This window comes from Sander lucioperca, chromosome 9 (genome assembly GCF_008315115.2).
Source record: "Sander lucioperca isolate FBNREF2018 chromosome 9, SLUC_FBN_1.2, whole genome shotgun sequence".
In the NCBI taxonomy this organism is placed as follows: Eukaryota; Metazoa; Chordata; class Actinopteri; order Perciformes; family Percidae; genus Sander; species Sander lucioperca.
The window spans coordinates 1,387,470-1,411,449 of NC_050181.1; the positions used below are offsets into that span (position 1 = coordinate 1,387,470).

Below are 23,980 nucleotides of genomic sequence, written 5' to 3' on the forward strand. Positions count from 1 at the left end.
TTAGTTTCCACTAGTGGAAATTACATTTTGCCATGTCAAATTGTTAATTCAAGATACCTGTCAAACAATATCGACAGATGTGTGCTACCATAGCAATTCCACAAGAGAGCAGCACTGGTTTAAAACTGTACAGACACTACACGGGGAAATGTGTGAGACAAACTCAGTCTTGTGGATTTAATGAATCTTCTGTTTTCAGTTAAGACAGCAACATATCACAGCAGTTGCTGGTGTAATACTATATATGAAAACAACTTATTTGATGTTTATTATTGTAATCTTTAGTGGTTTAAAATACAGGTGATAACAGCATTTCTACAAGCAATTAAAAAAATGACTTTAAAATGTGAACAGAGAGACAGTGTTGCAGACTGAGAGCAGCAGATGAGTGAAACCAGTAGCAGAGTTAATGATCTTAGTACTTGTTTTTAATACAATTGCCTCTAACAAGTAGAAAATGTCATTCATGATACTCTATCACTTAAACACTTTTATTTAAACAGGAGTCTGTTTAAATAATAATATACTCTGAAACAGTTTGAAGAAAACCATCTCTAATTTATGAAAAGCTTGTCGGCGTCATTATGAGCAAGAAAATATCACTATTTAAATCTTTTAAGTCTAAGAGAGAGAGAGTGCAGACTGAGAGCATTATCAGAGTGAAACCAGTAGCAGAGTCCCAGTGAGTCAGGTCAGGACTGGGAACACTGGTCCCTCCTCAGTGTCTCTGAGACTGGAGTCTGGGAGCCCTGGGTGACCTCACAGGTCACAGAGCCCACCTTCCTCCACTGGTCTGCAGGGAGCCTCAGGGTGCTGCTCCAGCTGTAGTGGCCATCCTTCTGCAGCACCCCAGGGCTCCTGCTCTCCTCTCAACTGCTTCTGCTGCTGCTGTCGTCCATCTTCCAGGCCAGACTCCAGTCTGAGGGGAAGCCCTTGTTGGCCAGGCACATGAGCGTGGTCTTCCCCTGCAGCTGCTCCTCACTGGAGGGGGGCAGCACCGTCAGGGTGGGACTAGTCTGTATCCACGTCGTTCCAGTTCCGGGATTGTTCAGATGCCGCCCGGAATTCCACCGGATGTCACTTTTGCACCTTTGAACTTTGAACTTCCCGAGGCTATTTTGCAGTGGCACTGTGGCTCCGTCTGGCCTTTAGCACCGCCCATGACAATTGTGATTGGTTTAAAGACATGCCAATAAACCAGAGCACGTTTTTCTCCCATCCCAAAATGCTGTGTGGACTAGCCAGACCCTGGTCAATGGCAATGCAAGACTAGGGGGGGACAGACATCCCCTAGGAGACACCAATCAGCTTAGAGGACCGGGAGCTCACAGCTGTCAAACATCCACCACACCTTTACCGTGTGAGAGTTGATTTTCTCCTTTAAAGAGTTTCTGTCATTTGGTTTTTCTGCTCCGCCAGTCTCTCACTCACACATTGTTTCACTTCCCTTTAAGAAGCCTCTCATACATATCAGCACAGAGAGAAGCATCATGAAATATATCAGGATGGGACGACTCGACCCACTGCAGAGACCGAGAGATTAATAAACTTTATATGAGGTCAACTAAACTCCATTCGGTTGGCTGCAGCAGAGGGGGCTACTAGTTGGTCTGTTGGTCTTCCTCAGATTGGATGAAACTGATGTTAAACGTTTCACTTCCCTCTCTGAGCTCAGTAATTAGGTAACAGACATGCAGCGCTGCTGAACCATGACAACAGACAGGTTTCAGCACTAAAGAGAAAAAGTTAAATGTAGTACTTCGGTGTATATTTTTTAATTTACCAAGGAAACGTTTTGAGTTCAAAATATTAAACATTTTTAATTCTTATATGTTGGACAGCTTTAAAATCTTGAGTCTTGGAGAAACATTGAGTATCCTAAAACCCATTCACATTAAACAGTTCTTGAGCGTATTGTGAACTGGATTTTTATTTTAATGGGGAGCCAGTGAAAAAAAATAAAATAAAGAGGTGTAACATGAGCACTTTTCAGGATCAAGGCCATCCAACAGCCCTTTGGACCACTTGTTAGTGATTCATGAATGTGAAAGGCAACAACAGTCTAAATGGATGAATGGATCTTATCTTGAGACACAGTGGGCCAAAGGTTAACAATAAATCTCAACTGGAAAACACAGATGTGAATCAAACACTTCACATGCTGCCCAAGAGTCAATGCCTGGTCAAAAGTGACAACTACATTTCTGAGGGTTGATTTAACAGATGAGGAAATAGAAACATCTGAGAACTTGAATAATAATTCTTTTGAAGAAGTAGGAAATGCGTCTCGAGCATCTTCTCCGAGTAACACCACCGAAAAAGTAATCTTCTATACAGATGATATTCAATTATCCCTTAACCCTCATTTTCCCTCATCTGTTAAGTCCATAATGTGATCAGTAATTAAAGTACCTCTTCTGTCTACTCTCTCTTCCCCTTTTAAATGTACAAAAAGAAGCAACTGCAGACTGCGGAGTTTACGGTTTACCAAATTTAAATTAAGTATTAAAATTAAAGTAGATCTCCTCACGAAAAGAAATAAAGTCTGGCAAAAAAGAACCTAATATCTTAATCATTGACTGGATGACTATCTGCTGTATAAACAAACATTATCTATATCAATTCCCTGGTATTAAACCTTTTATCCCACATTGTCTCAAGAGTGTATTGAATATTTATTTTTGGCACTTTCCCTTTCACACATAAAAAAAACCCACAGATGTAAAAATATTGTCACAAGAATCCCACAGAATTAAGTTGCTGTACTTTCTTGGTGGAACATTTAAATGGTCAAAGCACTGAAGGGAAACATCATGATATGTTGAGGACAGCTACAGTTGACTGACTCTGGGTGTTTGCATACGTGTCCTGCCTCTCTGCTCCCAGCCGTTAAAAGGGCCAGAATTCATCAATAGCTGTCCAGGCCTTTCAAAGCCACTGACACACTGGCTGCACAATGATGATGTCACTGATTCTACTGCTGGTCACCCTGGGGCTCCTTGTTCAGGGTGAGATTCTCTTCTGAAAAAACTTTGCTCCAGGATGCAACCAGATTCACCTCAATGATGTTGTGCTATATTGGAAAAACACTGAAAGGAGCAGCATTTACATTCCTACTATTCTCTATGTTAAAGAAATTATTATCTTCTGTTTGGATGTTGATCATCTTTCTCCAAGCTGGCTTTGTCTCAATAACCCTTCTGCTCTTTTTCATGTTTTCCAGATTCATCAGGAGAAATCATCTTGACTCAGTCTCCTGGATCTCAGTCTGTTGTTAAAGGACAGACTGTCTTTATCAGATGTAAAGCCAGTACACAAATAGGTGATGACATTGACTGGTACCTTCAGAAACATGGAGAAGCTCCTAAACTGCTGATTGTGGATACTACAGCCCGTCAGTCTGGAGTTTCAGATCGTTTTAGTGCAACAGCGCATCAGACTGACTTTACTTTGACCATCAGTGGAGTTCAGACTGTAGATGCAGGAGTTTATTACTGTCAGCAGCATAACAGCCGCCCGTTCACACAGTGATACAACCTCGTACAAAAACCTCCTCAGCTGGAGAGGAACTGGTCTGACTCAACAGCTGCACAGAAACTAAACGACAACAACATATGACTAATATATACTTTATAGTTACATGCAATTCTAACATAATACACAGACAGAACTAACTTTTTTAAAACATATTTTATTTGTATTTACCATTTTCTCCAACCACAATCAGAGTTTGATGCCAGCTCTTATAGGTTTGTAGGCTCTATTAATACAGATGGTCATACATTAGTACTTTTCCCTTTATAATTTTTTCTCAGGGTTTTTGTGATATTATTCTTCTGATCTATCATCTGATCTATATAAACATAAATTGTGTTGAACTGCATCACTAAATTAATACAATAAACAATTCATATATAGTTAAGAAATAATAAGGATACTGATATTTTTTCTTCTTTTTTTATTTCAGCAAATTCAAACTCATTTCAAGTTTCTAATAGAGTTTAAATCCAGTTTATAAATACACAATAATTAGATTTAATACTACTATCTACTTTTGTCATTTTATTCTTTTGCCGTTGTGCTTGAGGTTTTGCAAAAATACTTGAATGTGAATATCCTTTAATTAAAATGCAGGTAAAAATGTAAAAGATCGCCTTTATGTTTTATCCGTTTGTACTGATGATATGCTGTTTTCTTTTTCTAACTTTATTATAGACTGTTGTCAAGTCCATTTCAACATGAACTTCACTAATCCTTTATGCCCACAGTAATCTTACCTGCTGTATTATACAACTGCAAAATTAAGACATTATTATGTTATACTTACAGAGTTAATTATCTTAGTACTCGTTTTTAATACAATTGCCTCTAACAAGTAGAAAATATCCTGTAGAAAAACAACAACTTGTAAAAAAACAAGAGTCTGTTTAAATAATAATATACTCTGAAACTGTTTGAAGAAAACCATCTTTATTAAATGAAAAGCTTGTTGGCGTCATTATGAGCAAGAAAATATCACTATTTAAATCTTTTAAGTCTAAGAGAGAGAGAGTGCAGACTGAGAGCATTATCAGAGTGAAACCAGTAGCAGAGTCCCAGTGAGTCAGGTCAGGACTGGGAACACTGGTCCCTCCTCAGTGTCTCTGAGACTGGAGTCTGGGAGCCCTGGGTGACCTCACAGGTCACAGAGCCCACCTTCCTCCACTGGTCTGCAGGGAGCCTCAGGGTGCTGCTCCAGCTGTAGTGGCCATCCTTCTGCAGCACCCCAGGGCTCCTGCTCTCCTCTCAGCTGCTGCTGCTGCTGCTGCTGCTGTCGTCCACCTTCCAGGCCAGACTCCAGTCTGAGGGGAAGCCCTTGTTGGCCAGGCACATGAGCGTGGTCTTCCCCTGCAGCTGCTCCTCACTGGAGGGGGGCAGCACCGTCAGGGTGGGACTAGTCTGTATCCACGTCGTTCCAGTTCCGGGATTGTTCAGATGCCGCCCGGAATTCCACCGGATGTCACTTTTGCACCTTTGAACTTTGAACTTCCCGAGGCTATTTTGCAGTGGCACTGTGGCTCCGTCTGGCCTTTAGCACCGCCCATGACAATTGTGATTGGTTTAAAGACATGCCAATAAACCAGAGCACGTTTTTCTCCCATCCCAAAATGCTGTGTGGACTAGCCAGACCCTGGTCAATGGCAATGCAAGACTAGGGGGGGACAGACATCCCCTAGGAGACACCAATCAGCTTAGAGGACCGGGAGCTCACAGCTGTCAAACATCCACCACACCTTTACCGTGTGAGAGTTGATTTTCTCCTTTAAAGAGTTTCTGTCATTTGGTTTTTCTGCTCCGCCAGTCTCTCACTCACACATTGTTTCACTTCCCTTTAAGAAGCCTCTCATACATATCAGCACAGAGAGAAGCATCATGAAATATATCAGGATGGGACGACTCGACCCACTGCAGAGACCGAGAGATTAATAAACTTTATATGAGGTCAACTAAACTCCATTCGGTTGGCTGCAGCAGAGGGGGCTACTAGTTGGTCTGTTGGTCTTCCTCAGATTGGATGAAACTGATGTTAAACGTTTCACTTCCCTCTCTGAGCTCAGTAATTAGGTAACAGACATGCAGCGCTGCTGAACCATGACAACAGACAGGTTTCAGCACTAAAGAGAAAAAGTTAAATGTAGTACTTCGGTGTATATTTTTTAATTTACCAAGGAAACGTTTTGAGTTCAAAATATTAAACATTTTTAATTCTTATATGTTGGACAGCTTTAAAATCTTGAGTCTTGGAGAAACATTGAGTATCCTAAAACCCATTCACATTAAACAGTTCTTGAGCGTATTGTGAACTGGATTTTTATTTTAATGGGGAGCCAGTGAAAAAAAATAAAATAAAGAGGTGTAACATGAGCACTTTTCAGGATCAAGGCCATCCAACAGCCCTTTGGACCACTTGTTAGTGATTCATGAATGTGAAAGGCAACAACAGTCTAAATGGATGAATGGATCTTATCTTGAGACACAGTGGGCCAAAGGTTAACAATAAATCTCAACTGGAAAACACAGATGTGAATCAAACACTTCACATGCTGCCCAAGAGTCAATGCCTGGTCAAAAGTGACAACTACATTTCTGAGGGTTGATTTAACAGATGAGGAAATAGAAACATCTGAGAACTTGAATAATAATTCTTTTGAAGAAGTAGGAAATGCGTCTCGCGCATCTTCTCCGAGTAACACCACCGAAAAAGTAATCTTCTATACAGATGATATTCAATTATCCCTTAACCCTCATCTTCCCTCATCTGTTAAGTCCATAATGTGATCAGTAATTAAAGTACCTCTTCTGTCTACTCTCTCTTCCCCTTTTAAATGTACAAAAAGAAGCAACTGCAGACTGCGGAGTTTACGGTTTACCAAATTTAAATTAAGTATTAAAATTAAAGTAGATCTCCTCACGAAAAGAAATAAAGTCTGGCAAAAAAGAACCTAATATCTTAATCATTGACTGGATGACTATCTGCTGTATAAACAAACATTATCTATATCAATTCCCTGGTATTAAACCTTTTATCCCACATTGTCTCAAGAGTGTATTGAATATTTATTTTTGGCACTTTCCCTTTCACACATAAAAAAAACCCACAGATGTAAAAATATTGTCACAAGAATCCCACAGAATTAAGTTGCTGTACTTTCTTGGTGGAACATTTAAATGGTCAAAGCACTGAAGGGAAACATCATGATATGTTGAGGACAGCTACAGTTGACTGACTCTGGGTGTTTGCATACGTGTCCTGCCTCTCTGCTCCCAGCCGTTAAAAGGGCCAGAATTCATCAATAGCTGTCCAGGCCTTTCAAAGCCACTGACACACTGGCTGCACAATGATGATGTCACTGATTCTACTGCTGGTCACCCTGGGGCTCCTTGTTCAGGGTGAGATTCTCTTCTGAAAAAACTTTGCTCCAGGATGCAACCAGATTCACCTCAATGATGTTGTGCTATATTGGAAAAACACTGAAAGGAGCAGCATTTACATTCCTACTATTCTCTATGTTAAAGAAATTATTATCTTCTGTTTGGATGTTGATCATCTTTCTCCAAGCTGGCTTTGTCTCAATAACCCTTCTGCTCTTTTTCATGTTTTCCAGATTCATCAGGAGAAATCATCTTGACTCAGTCTCCTGGATCTCAGTCTGTTGTTAAAGGACAGACTGTCTTTATCAGATGTAAAGCCAGTACACAAATAGGTGATGACATTGACTGGTACCTTCAGAAACATGGAGAAGCTCCTAAACTGCTGATTGTGGATACTACAGCCCGTCAGTCTGGAGTTTCAGATCGTTTTAGTGCAACAGCGCATCAGACTGACTTTACTTTGACCATCAGTGGAGTTCAGACTGTAGATGCAGGAGTTTATTACTGTCAGCAGCATAACAGCCGCCCGTTCACACAGTGATACAACCTCGTACAAAAACCTCCTCAGCTGGAGAGGAACTGGTCTGACTCAACAGCTGCACAGAAACTAAACGACAACAACATATGACTAATATATACTTTATAGTTACATGCAATTCTAACATAATACACAGACAGAACTAACTTTTTTAAAACATATTTTATTTGTATTTACCATTTTCTCCAACCACAATCAGAGTTTGATGCCAGCTCTTATAGGTTTGTAGGCTCTATTAATACAGATGGTCATACATTAGTACTTTTCCCTTTATAATGTTTTCTCAGGGTTTTTGTGATATTATTCTTCTGATCTATCATCTGATCTATATAAACATAAATTGTGTTGAACTGCATCACTAAATTAATACAATGAACAATTCATATATAGTTAAGAAATAATAAGGATACTGATATTTTTTCTTCTTTTTTTATTTCAGCAAATTCAAACTCATTTCAAGTTTCTAATAGAGTTTAAATCCAGTTTATAAATACACAATAATTAGATTTAATACTACTATCTACTTTTGTCATTTTATTCTTTTGCCGTTGTGCTTGAGGTTTTGCAAAAATACTTGAATGTGAATATCCTTTAATTAAAATGCAGGTAAAAATGTAAAAGATCGCCTTTATGTTTTATCCGTTTGTACTGATGATATGCTGTTTTCTTTTTCTAACTTTATTATAGACTGTTGTCAAGTCCATTTCAACATGAACTTCACTAATCCTTTATGCCCACAGTAATCTTACCTGCTGTATTATACAACTGCAAAATTAAGACATTATTATGTTATACTTACAGAGTTAATTATCTTAGTACTCGTTTTTAATACAATTGCCTCTAACAAGTAGAAAATATCCTGTAGAAAAACAACAACTTGTAAAAAAACAAGAGTCTGTTTAAATAATAATATACTCTGAAACTGTTTGAAGAAAACCATCTTTATTAAATGAAAAGCTTGTTGGCGTCATTATGAGCAAGAAAATATCACTATTTAAATCTTTTAAGTCTAAGAGAGAGAGAGTGCAGACTGAGAGCATTATCAGAGTGAAACCAGTAGCAGAGTCCCAGTGAGTCAGGTCAGGACTGGGAACACTGGTCCCTCCTCAGTGTCTCTGAGACTGGAGTCTGGGAGCCCTGGGTGACCTCACAGGTCACAGAGCCCACCTTCCTCCACTGGTCTGCAGGGAGCCTCAGGGTGCTGCTCCAGCTGTAGTGGCCATCCTTCTGCAGCACCCCAGGGCTCCTGCTCTCCTCCCAGCTGCTGCTGCTGCTGCTGCTGCCGTCCACCTTCCAGGCCAGACTCCAGTCTGACGGGAAGCCCTTGTTGGCCAGGCACATGAGCGTGGCCTTCCCCTGCAGCAGCTCCTCACTGGAGGGGGGCAGCACTGTCAGGGTGGGACGGACATCACCTAGGAGACACCAATCAGCTTAGAGGACAGGGACCACACAGCTGTCAATCAACCACCACACCTTTACTCTGTGAGAGTTGATTTTCTCCTTTAAGGAGTTTCTGTCAGATGGTTTTTCTGCTCCACCAGTCTCTCACTCACACATTGTTTCACTTCCCTTTAAGAAGCCTCTCATGCATATCAGCACAGAGAGAAGCATCATCCAGAATGCCCTTAAATATATCAAACTACACTGGAAAAAAATGGCACAAACTGGTCGGATTTTAAAACGTGCTCGTCAAAATCATTTAAACCTTAACTGTTCATTACTTTAAAGTATTTAGTGGAGACATAAACAAATACAGAAAAATAACTTGTGTCAATTCTTCATGTGGATTTCAATCACTGTTAAAAACCCCCTGAATATTTTCTAAGTTAAAAACAATAGATGACACAATGAAGAGATTTTGCTGAATTTCAAATACCCATCGTTATCTTCACTCTGTTCAATTGCATTTGAGTTGGCTAATTGACTCTTAATTTGCTTTAAAAACAATTAATATTGAGGTTAAACACATTTTGGAAACATTTGTAAAACAGGTTTGCAGTTTTATCCTATGATCCTATGCAGTTGTATTAGTATGACAGGAATGTGTAAAGGAATGTTTAGTATAGCTGCTCTGAGTTCGTCTCCATGGTAAAGGAGGAGAAATACAAATGTAAATACTAAAACATGTTTGTGTTATTAATAAAACAAATTGAAAACATCTGCTGTAAATCATCCAAAAGACAGAATTCAAAATACAACTCCAAAATATTGTACTTAACATTTTTGTGCAGAAACTTACTTCCAACATCCAGTCTGGTTCCTCCACCGAATGTGTACCACAGTGATACAAAGTCACTGAGCCGCCGTACAAAAACCTCCCACTGTAGAGAGACACGGCTCTCCGACTTTGTCAGATTGAATTAAAGCTACAAGCCCTCAAGATGGAATTTTACCATTAATCTTGGGTATAACGATTTAATCTCTAGTTGAATGTTTTACTTTCATTACAATGAGTTTTTGAATTTCTGTTGCTAATAGGAACTTTGTCTCTCAGTGCAAAATAGTTCTTGAAAAAAACGAATCCATGAAAATGGAAAGGCAACAATTGTTTTTGCTACACTATTGAATATAAAAGAATAAAAAAAAATGGCTCCTGAAATAATAAACATTTTAAACATTTGACTTACTTCCAATTTCCAGTCTGGTTCCTCCACCGAACGTGTACCACAGTGATACAAAATCATTGAGCCGCCGTACAAAAACCTCTCACTGTAGAGAGACACGGCTCTCTGACTTTGACACAAACAAACTCACCAACACATTACCAGTTTACCCAGTTTAATAACTGGTTACAATGTATGAAACCGATTCATAAACTATGACAATGTATTTAACACTTCCTTTGTGAAATGCTAAACATCTATAAACAATATTAATTTCTTTCACTAAACCAGGGGCCTTTAACGTTTTTTAGGCCAAGGACCCCTTAGCTAAAAGAGAGACGGAATAGGGACCCCCTACTACATATTCTGTATAAAATGAAGTTGCATTATTTATTTATTTTTATTTAACCTTTATTTATCCAGGTAAGTCGATTGAGAACAAATTCTCATTTGCAACGACGACCTGTCACATTCACACAGTTACACATTCATACCTGGACGCTGCCCAGTACAACCACAGTCTGATCTGTTGGCCACTGAGCAGCTCCACTGGAGCGGTTGGGTTTAAGGGCCTTGCTCAAGGGCACCTCAGTGTTGGTGATGAGATGAGAGAGGGACCAGCGCTGCTCTTTCACTTTCCCACCCAGATTTTATCCTGTCATTAAACTGGGCCGCATGGATGAAAATGAATGGCTTAAGCTAACTGTATGGCTACCATAGTAGGCATAGTAAGCTTATCTTTAATGTGTAAATTATATATTTTTTTCCCCACAAATAGGCCAATTTATGTCTGCTATTAAAATGTTAGATTCATGTTAATGAATATCTTCAGACATATATTCTTTTTTTTTCTTTTTTTGTTTTTAAATGTAAATGTTATTTTGTAAACATAATTTGGCAGCCCCCCTTCAGTAACTCTGAGGAACCCCTAGGGGTCACGGACCCCCAGTTGAATACCTCTGCACTAAACTATTTGACATAAGATATTTCTGAAGACAAACTCTCCAATAAAGCTTGCTAAATGTAGGCTAAATGAGTATTACCTGTTTATTGACAATCATGAAAATTTAAAAATAATGTTTAAATTTGTCCCACGGTGGGTGATGTTGCTTTCTGTGGTGAATTAGGGGGATTCAGAAATATATTCTGGAAGAAAATGTGTCCATCAAACTCAAACCAAAGACTCGTACATAAAAAAATATATTTATATTTATTTATATATTTATAATTATAATTAATCAAAACACGGCACGTCATAATAACCAGACTGCAATCTGTAGAGGGCTGCATGATAGAGAACATTGGGCTGAAAGAATAAATACATACAAAGATTGGGCTGCGAGTGCAGGCAGCCTAGGGACAGCGATCTATGATATATTTCAACTACCGGTATATGTTTTCAATCCAGTACATTACCATGACTGTTCTCTTAATACATCCATGGACTGAACGCCGGCCCCATGGGTGTATTAAGAGAACGGCCAGCCCTCGCGACCAAAAATAGACTGTCCCGGTGTAGCACCGAAATCTGTGATAATGGTAATCTGTGTCCCTCCTGTTAAAAGCGTAGCGCCCCCCTCCGTAGTTAAGGTTAGGGACAAGGGTTTGGTCATAGACTGTACAGTCTATGGGTTTGGTTCATGTTGAGGTAGGGGGACACCGATCTCGCTGGGTCACAGATTTTGGTGTAACACCGGTGCTCCCGATTAGCCAACCGAGCCTAGTTAGAGCATTTATCATAGAGAGACACTTTGTATCAGCAGCACCATGCTCCAGTGCTCTGGGGGAGTTCTCAGCTTCTGTAAATGCCATGATTGAATTCTAAATGGCCATGTTTTTTTGTCAAAAAGTTAGGTACCTTCCTCATGTATTTTCTGGCGGAATCATGGATGTATTATAAGCTAGGGACAACTACAGGGAGGGAGAGGCGGAAACAAAAAAATGGAACGACTGTTTTTTCAGAGTAGCGGCGGAATGTTTTAGCAGAAGGACCACGCGCAACTAAACGTTAGCTAGTTGTTCTCATGTTACCATAGCTAAACATCTTTTTCATATTTGACTCTTTGCTAATTTCATCCAGAGGTTGAGACTTTCGTGGTGACTATGGGAGTACCGAAATTTTACCGATGGATTTCAGAGCGCTATCCTTGTCTCAGTGAAGTTGTCAAGGAACATCAGGTAGGAAACTAACGTTAAGGATGAATATCGTTACATGTCATAGCCGTAGCGTTAGCTTAGCGAGCTAGTTAATTACAACAGAAGCGGGCCGTGGAACTTTTATTCCACGTAGCTAAGTTAGCTTACCAATGTTTTGCTCTTCGACAGGACATATGTCTTGCTATTAACTTCTGACTCCATTAGTTATTTAACGATACACACAACATGACGTAACGTTATTTACCAAATCACAACACTAACGTTAACTCGCTTGTTTTTTTGTTGTTGCTATCTTCTAAGGTTGACGTTACGTGTAGCGTTACACATTTTAACGTTTAACCGGTCAACGTGAATATAACTTAGCAACGTCACATACTATACCACCGGGTAGTTTACGTTTTTGTTGGGCTAGAACATTCTGAACAACAATAAACCCCCTCACAGTCAGCTAACCAACTTTACGCTAACAAGAGATGGAACGTTAAAGAGGCTGCAGCTAGTTATTGCTGTCAGCTAACGCTAGTTTACAGCCACTGTGCTTTACAATGTCTGTGGAGTTGTTTATTAAAATGTAAAAGTGATGTGGTCAGCCCTCAGTTGATGAGTTAACCTTACATTACTTAGCTAGCTATTTAGGCTACTTCAGACTAAAGTCTACTGGAGTTGACTTTAGTGACCCACTTCCCCGTGTAGTAGGGCAGATAGTATTTCAGTGCTTGAGCAGCAGTTATATCAGCTGGACGTTGCTCAGTGTCACTCTTATTGCGTAAGCCAGCTTTGATATGTACGTGAAGACATTCAAAAATGACATTTTATGCCATCAGGTTTAAATTGGATGACAATGGATATGGAATATATGTTTTATTCCCTTCTCTGATACTTGGTGTCACTCAACAGTAACAGTTTAAAAAACATGAATTGCATTTTGCCCCGCTATTACTTAACCTAGATTTCAAATTGGATGTGAATGTCATGGGAGAGAGTTTATTGGTTCTTTGTCTGTATCAGGCTGGAGGAGCCCACTAGAATGCTTTTGGTGACTGACATGAGTTGACTATTTCACTTATGGCTCCTTCAAAATGTGAAGGAAACCCCCTTGCAGACACACCACTGTATGTTAAAACAAAAAAGAGCTGCAATATCTTTGTTGCTGAGAGATGTGTTCCAGGCAGTCAAGGAATATCAACAGCTTTTACAAATTGGTCACTTCACAGAAATACATGTTGACAGTGTATTAAAGGTTGTCATTGCATTTGTGTCTTTGTTTCTATCTCTCTTCAGATTCCAGAGTTTGACAATCTCTATCTGGACATGAATGGGATTATCCATCAGTGTTCCCACCCGAACGACGAGGATGTCCACTTTCGCATTTCCGAGGAAAAGATTTTTGCTGACATCTTCCATTACCTGGAGGTGCTCTTCAGGATCATCAAGCCTCGCAAGGTCTTCTTCATGGCAGTGGATGGCGTGGCACCAAGGGCAAAGATGAACCAGCAGCGAGGACGGAGATTCAGGTAGACATGGATTTAGGATAAATGAAATGGGGAGAAACTCCTATTTCTGTTTGGGTATTGGGCGACATCCTCCAAACTGGGTCAGCTCGGATCATCTCACCTTGCTCCATGACCTGAAGTTAATGTTGGTTTGTTTGTCTGGCTTTATTATGAAAGGGTGAACACAGCTTACTGTTATAACCATAAGATTACCAAGGTGGTCTTATTATTGTTCTCATTCAACTTTATGGAAAGATTTTTACCCCATGGTAAAATATATAAACTTGTAGCCCGCACACCGAAGCTTCTCCTCTTAATCTCAAAGACAATTGAACATTGATTATTAAACATAACATGATTGTTAAATTTAGGTTGTTGCAGTACCTTTTTCTAGCGATGACCGAATGAAAAAATGGAATTTAAGAGGAAAAAAAAGTCTGGAGTGCTCAGAAGTTAAAATAAATCATCAAGGTGCTCTTTGGGAGGGGAACACAAAAGTTCAAAAGAGAAAACAGGTCCAATGTACTCTTCCTGCAAAAATATTTGCAATAAGAGTGCCTTGGACCTTTTCTCTTTTCTTTTGAAGAAATGGAATGTTATGAATATGTCTGCACCATGATGTTAAATCTCAACCGTAAAAAATGGCACATTCTCATTTTCACATTTTGGTTATCTGATCAAGATGACCACTATATTTGCAAATGTATTTATTTATACAGTGTCTGGTATACTTCTGTGGTTTAGCGGTTATGTTTGTGGTGCTGCCTAATAAGGCAGAATGAGCCCCAAACTAACTAGAACTAAAATTCAACATTTGCTTTGGTAAACACTGAAGAAACCAGACAGCTTGAGACTGTGAGTTTGCCCGGCTCTCTTTTACATCTGCGTGTGTGTGTGTGTGTGTGGGTGGGTATCTTGTTGTCTAGGTCCGCCAAAGAAGCAGAGGACAAGATAAAAAAAGCTCTGGAAAAAGGAGAGGTGCTTCCCACAGAGGCTCGCTTCGACTCCAACTGTATTACTCCTGGTAGGAATGCTCTCAAGCTTTACACAAAATGAACATCACACACTAAATTTTATGAAAGGGATTTTGGCGCAACATGTAAAGAAACCTTTTCATTTCAGGAAAGGGAAATCATTTTTTTTCTAACCTACATTAATAGGCAAACATTTCCAAATCGAGAAAAGTGATCACGTTGAATTTCTAAATTATTTTGGAATCACTATGGCTTTCTTCTCCATCTGTTTGACACTTCAGCAAGTCATTACCAGGTTACCACAAAGGTGAATTTGCTGGTTCGATGTGGGACACCTTGTTGGTCCAGTAGCACATCAGTCAGTCCTAACAAGTGTCAGAGTTCTGCTAACTCAAGCTTTGCAGTTTGCACTCTTGTATTCTGAGGGTGCTTGCATACCTAACCTGTTTCGTATGAACTCTGCTGCATTTGCCTATTTGGTTCAGTTTATTTTGGATGGTGCGAAAGCTGTCAAACTCTGGTGCTGTCTAAACAACCGGACCGAGACCCACCTTTTTACGCAGTCTCCGTCCACTTCCCTGTGGAATTTGGTGAGCATTATTCGTGGTGTGAAAGCAACCAACCACAGGATTTAATTAGCCTGGAAATCCAGACCCAGATCCGAAAGATTAAGGGTCTGGTACTAAGCAATGAAAATGGCCCTACTCGAGGGGCGGCACCAAGCATTGAAAATCTCACTGCACGCAATTAGATAGCACTACGACCAATCACAACAATACACGGGATGACGTATCCAGAGCCCCATACGCTTAGCTACCAGCGGAGCTAACTGGTAGATTAAACTGTCGTCATCTGTTTAGCTCGCCTCTAGCCCGCCTATATCAGATACAGCAATGTGATTGGTGCAGCACGACTACAAGGGCATAGTTAATGAGCATCATTACTGAATGCCAGAGTGACTCGCTGAGCAAATTGAAATTGTGCTCTCACGAGAACTCTGGATTTCCAGGGTATGATTTCATACTAGTAGATACGTGATTTTAGCATGGATTCGAAAGCTAAACTACAACTGAATCCATCTGCTGATTGTGAATTGCCAAGAAAGAGACTGAGACTTAACTGACATGTATAAGCAGCATATACACTTATACAAGATCCTTCCTTAACCCTTGGTAACATACTGCATGCGGGTTACCACCTTAGTGCAGGGATTTCCCCCAAAGGAAAATCAGGGTTGTGTTATGCTTGTGTCCTACCCCTTGTATTTGTGCAGTTCCTCATTTAAAAGTGACTGGAATGTAGCAGCCACACTACAATCCATGCCATTTTGTTATCTTACATACAAATGAGTTTTACGCAGTGAGATATATATAGATTAGACATTTTGAGGGAAAAAAAGAGCACTGGTATTGGATCGGTATTCTGAATCGGCACATATCATGACTTGACTTACGGAATCCGTATCGGGAGAGGAAAAAGTTTGATCGGTGCATCGCTAACCGAGACCCTTCTTTTCAGGCTGTCTTGGTTGTTAAGTCCATACCACAGTTTGATTGACAGTTTCCACACCAGCCAAGACATCAAGACATGTATATAATCCTAATATATCAGATGTAAATGTGTCTGTTAAGTTGGCAGCAACTCCTTTTTAACCTTTATCCTTCTTCCAGGCACTGACTTCATGGCAAGACTCCAGGAGCAGCTCAAGTATTTTGTCCACAACAAGCTCTCCACCGACAAGCTATGGCAGAATGTGAACGTATACCTGTCTGGCCATGAGGTGGGTAAACAGCTGTTTTTAAAAAAAAAAAGAAAAAAAAAAAAAGAAAAAGAAATGGCCACTGCAGTTTCAGTGGCACGAACATCGGCACCAACGTTTGTGTCCAGTTACTGTGATTCTGTTACAGCTTCAATATCGCTTGTACTAAGTTTGCATTCCTTTTCATCACAGACTCCAGGGGAAGGAGAACACAAGATCATGGAGTTTATTCGCTCTGAGAACTCCAAGCCGAGTCACGACCCAAACACCCGACACTGCCTATATGGCCTGGATGCTGACCTGGTAGGGTTTGTGTTTCCCTGAGATCAGGATGTACATTAGTGCTCCCATCCTCTTTGGATGCTCACGCTGTCCTGCTCTCTGTGTTGTAGATCATGTTGGGTTTGACCAGCCATGAGCCAAATTTCTCCCTGCTCAGAGAAGAGGTCCGCTTTGGAGGAAAGAAAAACCAGAAAAGGTTCTCTTCCTTCTCATATTTTTTGAATAGTTTTATTTAATTTAGTTTTCCCCAGTTTTATTTACACGTCTGTTCGGTCATACTCTGATCTACCGGGTTCCTTTTCTTCTCTGATCCCTTTGCTTTTCTGTTTTCTTTTCTTCTAGGATATCGGCTCCAGAGGAGACTACTTTTCACTTGCTTCACTTGTCTCTGATGAGGGAGTACATAGACTATGAGTTCTCTGGGCTCAGGGTGAGAGAGAGAGACACCCACACATACACACTATTACACTATCTAATAAAGCGATACGAATCTGTATGTATGTCAGAGTTCATACATTTTGAAAAAACCTGGAAAAGTTATGGAATTTAAAAAATGCAAATTCCAGGCCTGGAAAGGGTTTGGAAACATAAAAAGACCCAGAAAGTTTTGGAAAAGTCATGGAATTTTTTTTTTTAACACAGCATAGTAATATGTGATTAATAAATGTATTTCACATCGTCCTAACCTCAACGTTCTATTCAGGGCGCGATATTACGAATCCCACTATGAACCACATCAATTGTCATTCATTTTATTGTTAAACCTCTGAGGGTAAACTTTAACACAGATTTTTATTCTTATTGTATAATGTCGACTGACATTTTCAGGAATACATAGTCATGGAAATTTGCCAAAAAGTCATGGAAAGTATTGGTTAAAATGCGTATGAACCCTGGTATAAGGTAACCTGCACATCACGCGCAGACGCCACATGCAGACCGCTTTACAACAGCGCGCGGGGGGGTGTTGTTACCGCCTTTGACTCTTTTCCTGCTTCCAACGTTAGCTACATGATTGCTGGATATACCAAACTAACTTTTCTTCACGTTCCTGGAGCACGAGCGGATAGCTGAAAGGAACATTGCGACTGTTGTGTGGAATAAAGGTTGGCGAAAAAAAGGCCTTACGCGTCTATTTTTTCGCTAAGAGGAAACTCAATAAAAAAGCCACTTGCCAACACTATATAATAGGTTGCTGTGAGCTGTAGCCTACATTCACCACTTCTAAACAGAGGCAGAACGTAACGGAATCTCTGAGATTATTCCTTCACAGCGCTGTGTAACACGAGAAAATGTCAGAGCTGAACTGGGCAGACACAGCGGTTTTTATCAGACTCACCCTGGGTCGGGTTAATTAAGTCTACTGCTAACTTACAACACTAATAACATTACTGTCGCCAAAATACCCCCACCGTTAAGCCACTAATTCTGTATGGAAATGAATGCCTCTGCTGGTTTACAATAATACCTCTCTCTAGAGTTGCATATTAAGTGGTTTGGTGTCCTTCTGTAAGTAGTTTTGGGATACAATTTGGTTTTGAAGAATTCTACAAGCAGCAATACCACAGGCCAGGCAATGGGCCCATTCCAAACAGGTACATTTTCAATGGACACCATACTAGTTAGTATAATCATCAAAAGTCCCAGGCTAATTATGGAAACAAATACATGATTTCCGTGCCATGGAAGGTTTTAACAGAAGCTTGTGTGTCTTTAATATACTCCCCTTTGCTATTAAATCTACTCTGTATTCTGATTATGTTTATGGGTGTTTTTACAGAATCAGATTGGTTCTGATTATGACTTGGAGCGAATAATAGACGACTGGATTCTAATGGGTTTCCTAGTGGGAAACGATTTCATCCCTCACCTTCCTAATCTTCACATCAGTCATGATGCTCTGCCGTTGCTGTACAAGACGTACATCAGTGCTCTGCCCACCATGGGGGGTGAGTGACACACACACACACTCAAATAAACACGACATTGTACTTATTTTAAATGAGCGTTAAAATGGTTGCGTGTAAGAGAGAAGACACACCAGCCCAATAATCGTCTGTCGGACCGTCTGGTGAGGTCCGTGACTCGAGTCTGTTCGGTGTGTCCCGTGCCGTCGGCCTTCATTTGGGCCGACCTGACATGTTCAGTCGGAGACAGGGCAGTCGGGACTCACCCGGAAATGGGGAGCGGATGAGTCGCTCAAAATCTGACGAAAATCTTTTAAACTGACCTTTATCGATCTGAAATGAAGACAGATTCAGCAACTGCACGGCCTATTTCTCGCTTAAAATGTTTTCAGAAACACGTTTCGGTGAACTATTTTAGTACAATATGAGATCGTGTTCTGAAAAAGCCGCCATGACAGTCTGGCTGTGAATTTCCGGAGAAAAAAGAACCACGTGACGCGTTCGTCCAATCAGCTGCCGGTCTTCATTTTCTGGGAAATAATCAGACTGTTAATGGAAACAATACAGAGCAGCGCCGCCTGCTGCTATGGAGACGTATTACGTTTCGCGCACGCGCAGAGCGTACGCTCAAGTCGCCGTCGCCTCAGTGTGTTCTGAGGCATTTTTTTGGACCTCGGGACCCGACTGATCAGTCCGACTGGCTTTTCTGCCGACGGTCGGCCCATCTGGTTGGTGTGTCAGGGCCCTAAAGCAAGATGCTGAGTTTCTCATGGTCTTGATATATTTCAGAAGTGAATAGTTAGTTTCAAGTGTTGTTTGTGCTGGTCAAATTGTTTTGTACATGTCAGACTTTATAACATAGAAATATGTTTACTGCTTCTACAATGTATATCATACACATAAAAACTGAATTCTGTTTTCTGACTCAGGTTATCTGAATGAGAACGGCCATCTAAATCTCAGAAACTTTGAGAAATACATTGAGAAGCTTGCTGAGGTGAGACAACACTGATTCACTGCTTATTATAATACTTAGTACTAACCAACCTGGAATGTCTAAAGTATTGACAGTCTTTCAAAATGTTAAAGGTCCCATATCATGCTCATTTCCACGTTCATATTTTTTTTGACTGTGACGACACTTTCTACTCTTATATAGTATAGTTGTGACATCACAACCGCACAGAATTCCTGGCGGCTTGTAATAAAGACGGAAATCTCACTTTTTACAATATGGGACCTTAAAGAGCAGGTGTTAGTGCATGTGCAACGGATACTGAAAAAAACCCCACTGTAGTAGTTGAGTCTGCAGAGAGGTTTGTCACAAAGTTAGTGTACAATTTAAATGAAGTGGGTTTCTTAATGAACTATTACATGATGGCATATATTCAAGAAACTACCATAAATGATTGTTTAAATCTGTTCTCTTCCTCTCCCCCCCGTCTCCTTTCTTTCCTCCAGTTCGACCGGGAACATTTCAGTGAGATCTTTGTGGACTTGAAGTGGTTTGAGAGTAAAGTTGGAAACAAGTATCTGAATGAGGCGGCCGGACTGGCAGCAGAAAGGGAGGCTGCCATCAAAGAAACCAACAAGAATGAGGTCTGCTGTTATGTCAAACACACACACACACACACACACACACACACACACACACACACACACACACACGCAGACACACACAGGTATGCAATAACAGAAATTAAACCCAACATTCATTCAGTCATTGTTTTGTACAGTTTCAGTCATATATCCTTGTAAGTAATAACTTGTGTGTGCAGGATTCTACCTCATCAGAAAGAGTGACTGGAGAAGGAAAAGGAGGAGTAGGCGACGATGAGGAAGAGGAGGACGATATGTTTGAAACTGAGTTCAGACAATACAAGCGCACCTACTATATGACCAAGATGGGCGTAGATGTGGTGTCTGAGTGAGTGTATCGACGCATACACACACATACAGTGCATAGAAGAACAAGACTTACTGCAGGAGATATCAAAATGATATCTAGGGCTTGCAGATTATGGACAAACAAAAAAAGCATAAGAATATGCAGCAAAAGTCTACAAATGAATTCTCGCAGCACAACACCAGCTTAAGGGTACCTGCATGTCCAAACGTTGTCACCCACCACACTGGCCATTAAGTTGATGACAAGCTATTTAATACATTTGGTTCTGGTGGTCTCTACTGAGAGTCTCACAGTAAGCCAGTCCATTTTCAACAATATTAAATGCTAAGACAAAGACAACAAGGGACAAAATGGTTCACACAATACCTGATTTTATACACCAGAAAGCATTTCAAATTGGTGGTGTGACACCGTTATATTAAAGATTTCAGTTTTTAATATTGGTAAAATCCTTCTTGGCAGGTGCTTTTTTAAGTTTCCTCACCTTCAACAGGCCAGAAAAAGAGTACATGAGAAATGATTGGACATGTAAGGTCAAACATATATGTGTCTGTAAACATTCTGTAGCGCTTTACAGTAGTTGATGCCCATACATCAACTTGTAATTTGCAAGTGACCCTAAAATATGTCTTTCTTCTCTCATTTGCAGTGACTTTCTAGCCAAGCAGGCCAAGTGTTATGTGGAAGGTATACAGTGGATTCTCCACTACTACTACCATGGCGTTCAGTCCTGGAGCTGGTGAGAACTTCATCTTAATATGTCTTACTCTCCACTCTTTGATCCTTTTCATTCTAGCACTCTGGAATTCATTCAGATAATGTAAAACATTCTCCTAAAGAAGTGAGGGAGTATCAGATAATTTATCCTTTGAGTCAAAAAACAAATCAGGAAAAAAAATAGAACGTAATGAGTCATTGAAGCATTTAGTTATGTCAAAAAACAGACACTGATTTTAAGTTGAGGACAATAATAAGAGCACTGTTTTCCCCTTATGTCCATCTGCTCTCTTCAGTTTGTTCTATTTTTCAATCCTTCTTTAAATAATGTGTGTATGCCTCTCTAGGTACTACCCCTACCACTACGCTCCCTTCCTGTCTGACATCAGGAACATATCGGAGTTAAAGTTGACCTTTGACCTGGAGAAACCCTTCATGCCCTTCCAGCAACTGTTGGCAGTCCTGCCTGCTGCCAGCAAGGAGCTGCTGCCTGAGAGTTACAGGGTACTTTTTGGGGATTTCACTTACAAGTACAAGTATCGCAAAATGTGTCTGCATGTGGAACAATATTTAAAAAGGAGCAAATATTGGGGTTTATGCAACATCCAAACGTGAAATGATAAAGATGATAATTTATTGTTTTTGATGTTTCAGCACCTGATGACCAGTGAAAATTCACCCATTATTGAGTACTACCCTGTTGATTTTAAAACGGACCTCAATGGCAAGCAGCAGGAATGGGAGGCTGTGGTTCTTATTCCCTTCATAGATGAGGTACACACACACACACACACACACACAGGAAAAAATCCTGCCACAGTTATGTTAAAACAGCCATACTCATATGTGTGTTTATTGAACAGAGGTGCTTACTAGCAGCCATGGAGCCCTATAATCTCAAGATGACCAAAGAAGAGAAGGCCAGGAATCGTCACACAGAGTGTGCAGTCTACTCATATGACTCTGAAAAAGACTTCATGTACTACTCCCCCCTGCCTCAGCTGTTCCCCGACATCGTCCACTGCCATGTCAGGTAGGTACACACTTACATGAATTTAAGTAGTCTTTCTCAAATGATCTTAAATACCATAATATCCCTTCATCATGTTTGCTAGACCAAGGACACACAAGATCAGAAGGAGAAAGTATATAATTACACACATTATGTACACACATATATTGTATATAGTGTGTATATTTGAGTGCATTTATGCAGATTATTATGAAATAGAACAATTACGTGGACATGTTTTCACTCTGATCTGTAATGAATGTGAAAGTAGTGATGGAAGTACACTTGTCAAATCTATTCATATAGCATAAAGATGTTACAGTTTCTGATGGATTGTTTTTCTAACAAAGCTGCATTAAACATCAGCAAACTCAGCTGACAAAGAGGGAACGCTAGTGAAGGATTGTTTTGAATTTTTGCTGCATGGAATTGGTCATGGTTTTACTGTCACATTGCAGGTTCAGGGAATAGCTTTATTTGTGCATGCTTTCACACACAAACGCAACCAAAGAAAACCAACTCAGCCAGTATACCCACTTAGTGCACATTCAGCCTGATGTTCACTGTGTTTGTTTGTTACAGGAAAGCAGACATCCCTATGGATGCCTGGCATGTACAATTGGACCACGTCAGCAGACGCCTCGACCGCTCATCTCTGTACTTCTGTGGCTTCCCCACACTGCAACACATCAAACACAAGGTGTGTGGGCGTGTGCATATACAGTATATTCGTGTTGCATGGCTGGGTTACATTTAAAGGATCTAAGCCCCAACACAGGGTCTAATGGAGTATCTCAGTAATAGTTTGGGTTTATTTATTGTAGACTACTTTTGAAGTAGAGTAATTAAAAATCGTCAGTCATTCTTTGTCTCTCTGTCTTATCCCTGCCTCTTTCTCTCCTGTTGATGGGCTCACTCACTTCTAGTTCTTTAAGAAGAAGAGTGGGGTGGTTGTGTTCCAGCAGAGCAGCAGAGGGGAGAACATGATGCTGGAGATTCTCCCGAGCCAGGACGCAGAGGCAGTGAGCTTTCCTTTCATTTTACTGATCTCATTTAAAAAATAAAAAAAAAACCTGCTGAAGATATTTAAAGCAGACTTAATTAATTAAAGAGTTTCTCAAAATGTGTCTTAATAAAAATGTCTATTATCTTCGTGAAAAAAGTATATCAAATAGCTTAATTGGATATCTTAATCACTCTTTTTGAATGATTATTAATAGCATGAGTTGATTACATCATTATTGCTGCAATACAAATCTTTACTCGCCGTCTCCATCTGACACTGCAATGATGCAAGCTTCCTCTAGATGGGCCTCAAGAAAAGTCACAGGATCCCTGAAAAAGATTAATTTTACTAGTTCTTATAACAACCTATTTAAGTCTGCCATGTGCAGCTGTATTATGTAGGAAAACATAGAGTCAGGAGTTGGGTGCCTCATCAACACACAAACTCAAATTGTGAGCAGAATTTCTTATTTTAAATAATGTAGTACTTCTTACTAGTTATTGAATTTTGAATGAAATGTCTGCATCAATTAAACAGAATTTTACAACTGCTTTGACTTCTCATCGTTACGATGAAATACTATTTAAAAAAAACCCCAAAAAAAACAAACAGAGTTAGCTCTGGTGTGTTCTTGTCTACTTATCCTTCTCTCTGTTGCACACTGCGTGTATCACATTTACTGTATCCCTCTTCCTTGTCTGTTTTCCTCTG

General features: G+C 40.1%; 1 protein-coding gene and 3 gene segments (V, D, J or C); 3 read left to right on the forward strand and 1 right to left on the reverse strand.

Moving 5' to 3' along the window:
- Positions 1 to 2,924: 2,924 nt before the first annotated feature.
- On the forward strand, positions 2,925 to 3,707 carry LOC116041876. The segment is given in 2 exon segments: positions 2,925 to 3,008; positions 3,224 to 3,707. Coding segments are annotated over 2 exon segments (360 nt in total).
- A 3,139-nt stretch (positions 3,708 to 6,846) lies between these two features.
- On the forward strand, positions 6,847 to 7,629 carry LOC116041887. The segment is given in 2 exon segments: positions 6,847 to 6,930; positions 7,146 to 7,629. Coding segments are annotated over 2 exon segments (360 nt in total).
- Positions 7,630 to 8,413: 784 nt separating this feature from the next.
- On the reverse strand, positions 8,414 to 22,384 carry LOC116041903. The segment is given in 3 exon segments: positions 8,414 to 8,862; positions 15,252 to 15,255; positions 22,380 to 22,384. A coding segment is annotated over 1 exon segment (261 nt).
- xrn1 (5'-3' exoribonuclease 1) overlaps positions 11,992 to 23,980 on the forward strand; it is a 29,826-nt gene continuing 17,837 nt past the window's right edge. For all 4 annotated transcript variants that reach the window (XR_004898190.1, XM_031287702.2, XM_031287712.2 and 1 more), the window contains exons 1-17: positions 11,992 to 12,231; positions 13,492 to 13,724; positions 14,630 to 14,727; positions 16,348 to 16,457; positions 16,629 to 16,739; positions 16,829 to 16,914; positions 17,061 to 17,148; positions 18,499 to 18,667; positions 19,555 to 19,622; positions 20,087 to 20,224; positions 20,404 to 20,552; positions 21,184 to 21,273; positions 21,599 to 21,755; positions 21,906 to 22,025; positions 22,115 to 22,284; positions 22,846 to 22,963; positions 23,190 to 23,285. Coding sequence is in view for 3 of the 4 variants with exons in the window: in XM_031287702.2 (XP_031143562.1) it covers positions 12,157 to 12,231; positions 13,492 to 13,724; positions 14,630 to 14,727; positions 16,348 to 16,457; positions 16,629 to 16,739; positions 16,829 to 16,914; positions 17,061 to 17,148; positions 18,499 to 18,667; positions 19,555 to 19,622; positions 20,087 to 20,224; positions 20,404 to 20,552; positions 21,184 to 21,273; positions 21,599 to 21,755; positions 21,906 to 22,025; positions 22,115 to 22,284; positions 22,846 to 22,963; positions 23,190 to 23,285 (2,076 nt within the window). In the remaining variant the exon portion in view is untranslated. The remainder of the gene's footprint in view (positions 12,232 to 13,491; positions 13,725 to 14,629; positions 14,728 to 16,347; positions 16,458 to 16,628; positions 16,740 to 16,828; positions 16,915 to 17,060; positions 17,149 to 18,498; positions 18,668 to 19,554; positions 19,623 to 20,086; positions 20,225 to 20,403; positions 20,553 to 21,183; positions 21,274 to 21,598; positions 21,756 to 21,905; positions 22,026 to 22,114; positions 22,285 to 22,845; positions 22,964 to 23,189; positions 23,286 to 23,980) is intronic.